Below are 5,000 nucleotides of genomic sequence, written 5' to 3' on the forward strand. Positions count from 1 at the left end.
CATACACTCAGACTTACATACACTCAATCTCTCTCATTCCTTCTCTTACACACACACACACACACACACACACACACACACACACACACACACACACACACACACACACACACACACGCAGTAAAGCTATCAACATTTCTGTAGCTTACCCCCACCCCCAAACAAAAACACACACCACCCCATCATCTTCATGGGAAGGAGAATCCATTCTCCTCTGCACAGTTCCCAGGCCTGTGGTTAGCCAATTGCAGAGCAGCAAGCCTCATCGAATTCATGAGGTTAATATGAATTGTTTGCATTGGGTGTGTATAAGCACACGCATGTGTGTGTGTGTGTGTGTGTGTGTGTGTGAGTGTGTGCCGTTCCACTTACCCATGGCCAATGAGCTTGCCAAAAAGACATTACATAATCCCATTCAATTGAGAATCCTGGACCAGGTTTGTTCAAACCCGTGGCAGCGCTCCGGCCTCTAAAGCTAAATATAGGAAGAGTGGGGGATTATCAAAGAACGGAGATGCGCACACACACACACACACACACACACACACACACACACACACACACACACACACACACACACACACACACACACACACAACTCAAGCAGTCTGTGGGCTTTTTAAGCATTCTCACCATCACAACGTTTCAGAAGCCTATACTCAAAGTCACACACACACACACACACACACACACACACACACACACACACACACACACACACACACACACACGAAGATAACCGGTGGTGAGTAATAGCTCAGAGTAAGAGTCTGCATGTGCTCCGACTGAGTTTCTTTGAGCTCCTCCATTTCCTGTTTTTTTTTTCGGGAGGGAGATCTGGACAGCATCAAAACTGAGGCTCCTGGCACTGATGCCAGCCCATGATGGTGATAAGATCACCAGGCATCTTGCGCCCCATTTAAACATATTCATTTAGGCATTACACACAGTTTACCACAGCTACTGATTACACATGCCATAACACACACACATGGGAGCGTCCCAGCAGAGGAAACAAACAGTTAAAATAAAATAGGACAGTTTATTATTTAATACTTCATATTTTAACATAGGCAGCATTAGCTCATTATTACCCTGTTCAGTAAACAGATGCTGATTTGAATACATGTGATGCTGAAGCAGCCATTACGTAACACTGAGAGTGATGCTCAGAACTGAACACACAGCAGATCATTAGCTGAGGAGGGAATTGGGAAATGTGTTGCCCAATCACAGATCTGAGACTCGCTGAAGAGCAGTGGAGGCATGGCATCCCAAAACAGATGAGTCTGAGGCGGATGTGGCCCAAGCACGGCCCTGATTCGGCACACAACCGCCAGACTGTATACCCAAATAAATACACTCATATACTCATACTGTATACCCAAATAAGTACACTCATATACTCAGACTCTATACCCAAATAAATACACTCATATACTCAGTGCAGGTCATTACTCTTGCATAACCCCCCCCCCCCCCACACACACACACAAAAACACATTCACACACACAGAGGCACAAAACACACACACACACACACACACACACACATCGATTCACATAGACATGCAGTGGAAAAATACAATGTCATTTATGGATTTGTAACTGGTAGGTCTAAATCCCTGCTTGCACCATATCATGTTGACTACCGACTGGGGGGGGCACTCTGTGACTGTTATGCAATGTAATTCCCCACATGCAGATAACCTGAGCTGGGGGTCACATTCACACAGCAGCCCTAGGTCTGTGTGTGTGTGTGTGTGGATATGGGCACCAGGCCGGCAGTGTGTGTGTGTGTGTGTGTGTGTGTGTGTGTGTGTGAGGGTTGGGCAGTCTGGCCAAGGCTTGTGACTGCTCCTATGCAAAGCTGTGCCCCTACACTAGCACCACGCCAGTCACTCGCTTGGGTTTAAGCGTCCGCCTGGCGAGGATTGCCGGCCGCTGATCCCTGTTACTGCAAACTAATCTGCTCCAGAATCCGGCATTCGCATGAAAATATGTACCAGCAATTCAGCCTGGATTTGGGGCAACCAGGCTCTTGAAAGAAATAATTAAAAAAACAAAAAGCTCAAGCTGTTTTTCAAGGTGCGGTGTAATCGACCTAAAGAATCCCATGTGGACCGCCAGATTCCAGGAAAAGAATGGCCTCAGACTATTCTAAAGTGCAGTGTCGTCCAGCTTAAGCAGAACTCTCCCACTCACACATCAGAGCAGTGTAGCTCTAAAGGTCAGCGCAGCCTCGAGCACTAATGAGAAGAGAGCATGAGAGTTGGTCAGGCTCTGTCTGAGCATGCAACGCAGCTCCAGGTGCTACGCCCTCAATGATGCTGCAGCAGGGCTGGCTTTCTCATTACACTAAACCAGGGGTTTCCAACTTTTTTTTAGCAGGTGACCCTATTTTGATGTCACAAAACTTTGGCGACCCCAATCATTCACATGTTGCGAGAGAGAGCGCAACTCATTTCTGCTGTAACATCCAGACGAGAGCTGTACTTTAATTTTCCCCAAATGGCTTTGCACGCCTGGTTGTTTTGCTACTTTGTTTCGAACATTGATCAAGCATAATTCTGTCAATCAAACATCTCATACGGGCTGTCTAAGTTTATTTTTACTTAGCTATAATGGATATCAACTTGGATGTCATGGGGTTTATTGTATTTATATTTTAATGTCAATTGTAATATACCCATATCTCAGCCGACCCCAAGGTTGGATAATGATGCACTAAATACTTTAGTTCAGTATCTGACAAAAAAATGTTACAAAGTTACAAAAATAAATAATTACAGAAGAGGTGTGTGAAATAAAATAGGGCCTACTAATGGTAAAGCACTTATAATACAAAACCCCCCACAAATAAACAAACAAACCCAAAACTGAAGCCTGAGGGCCATGGTTGCTGCATAAGTGCTCTAAATAAAAAGATTGTGCCAAGTGTGAAGTGCAGCTGTCTGCCTCGCTGGCTTTCTCTGAGGGAGGACCTCGATCAGCTTCCTCTTTTGAGCCTTTTCTCTGCCAGAGCAGGATGGGCATGTTCCCCAAACACTTCCCCTTCCCTCGGCTTCTGTACGACTGACGGTTTATAAAGCCCACTGCGGGCCTGTCTATATTGGACTGTCGTGGGTAGGCCGCTTGCCTTACCAGTCCTTTGTTCTTCGGCATGAGTGACCTTTCACCCCTGGTGTTCGATCACTGCCCCCGTGCCTCTCCCTCGCGGGGCCATTCTCACTTTATGGGCGTTTAACACGATTCAGATGTTGCCGTCGCTAGTACCTACTCTTTCAAAAGCCCGTTCATGCACCTTCAGTAAGGCAATGTCGAGGTGCAATTGGACAATTACACTGACCGAGGGGCGGGACGAGAAGGTCTGAATGGCTCAGTGTCTGTCAGTCGTGCGCAAGAGCCCCGCCCCTCCGTGCTGTGCACTCACAGCGCATTCAACGTGCGAGAGAAACGCTTGACCGCGAGCTCGCAGATGAGCGGCGGGACATCTCACACGTAGTAGTCTAGGCTACATGACAGGATATATCAAACCGCCTGATCAAAGTGGAAATTTGGGCCAAGAGTGCAATGTTTCAGACTTTCGATGTAACGATGACAATCTGCGTCGCTGAAATCCAACCGGAGAGGGGCAGAAAGACTGTTTGACTATGTCAAGCTTGCCTTTAGCGTTGGCTGTGTTTTTAACCTGATCGACCAATGCTGTTAGAGCGTTTATTTGGCACCGCACTTTAATTTAGCTTAGCTTAAACTTTGACTCATCAAGAGGCTGTGGTTTCATCTCATTTGGAAGCCCCAGAGACGAAAGAATGGCGACTCAAAACGACTGCTGCGTTAAGGTCTCTTTAAGGTAGGTTAAGCCTTTTCAGCCATTTGGTCTTGACATTTTTACCGACTGTTGCAATTTGCATTGTCTGTACTTGATTTTGGGGTGTTCTGCTTTTTTTTTTTTTATCATGGTATGTAAGTCCAGTTGAAAATGTGTTAAAACACACAGCACACCGGGGAGTAGTGTCAGTCTGTGCAGGGTGTTGCGGGCGGCTTATGGGTGGATACAGTCGGTCGGCATAAGGTAACCCACGGTCGAGAAGGTAAAGCACGTTGTGCAGCTGTCTATATCAGTTGCCGCTGTAATGTAAAGCAGATCTTTAGCGCCCCAGCGAAGCCATTTATAACCAACTCTGAATAACTATTCTTGCTATATTTCACAGCAATTTTACGCCGCAGGTAAACAGTGATGTAATCGAACATTTGCACAGTCACACTGCCACAAATGCACATCGTCCCCCTAACAGATGGCTTTATAGATTACATCCGTTGCTGCTGAAAGAGTAGGCGTGCATATATCATGTGTATAATGACATGAGTCAGAGTTTGGAAGCTAAGTGTGACAAAATGTTAGACGCCGCAGAAACCTTCTGCAGAAGGCGGTGACACAAAGAGACGATGTCTCCTTGCATTGCAAAGCCACGGAATGCCCGCTCGCGCCTTTGTTATTAACACTGCAAGATGAAAAGAGTTATCAGGTTAATGACCCGGATTACGTGCAAATTAGGGTTTGCGTTGAGGGCGGTGTTTAGAGGTGACAGTCGACAGTTTTGTCATCATTTTGTTAATTTTAATAAATTCTCTGTTGCTGTATAAGTAAGCGGACAAGTCAAGTGATTGTAGTTGTGGAGTACTCTGTGTCGTCCTACATGCCAGGCAGACGGCGTGAGTGCAGTTAAATGCAGCCTCAAGGCGGTGGTCCGCCCATTGTGTGACAGGTTCTCGCTACTAGACTGGAAGGGGGGAATTGGAGCGGTGTGCGTTTATGTAGAGACACAGGAGGCTTTTGAAGTAAAGCGTGGTATTTCGATAGTCCCATTTCCCGAGGGCAAAGCCCTTCTGATGTCTCGCTGCCTCCGCGAGTTGCCTTTGTGCAACGTCTCATTGAATAGAGGAAGTGTATGCTGAGAGCTGCTTTTGAAAGCCTGCGGTCGCCTCTGCACGGACAC

The 5,000-nt window shown here is 46.6% G+C and overlaps 1 protein-coding gene across 1 annotated transcript in view; it reads left to right on the top strand.

Annotated features, from left to right (window-relative positions):
• Window positions 1–3,453: 3,453 nt before the first annotated feature.
• The window catches only part of kif21b (kinesin family member 21B), an 89,336-nt gene continuing 87,789 nt past the window's right edge, over window positions 3,454–5,000 (top strand). Inside the window, exon 1 of the mRNA XM_048255695.1 lies at window positions 3,454–3,853. Within this exon, the coding sequence (XP_048111652.1) occupies window positions 3,813–3,853 (41 nt within the window). The 5' untranslated portion in view covers window positions 3,454–3,812. The remainder of the gene's footprint in view (window positions 3,854–5,000) is intronic.

This window comes from Alosa alosa, chromosome 10, assembly GCF_017589495.1.
Source record: "Alosa alosa isolate M-15738 ecotype Scorff River chromosome 10, AALO_Geno_1.1, whole genome shotgun sequence".
NCBI lineage: Eukaryota > Metazoa > Chordata > Actinopteri > Clupeiformes > Clupeidae > Alosa > Alosa alosa.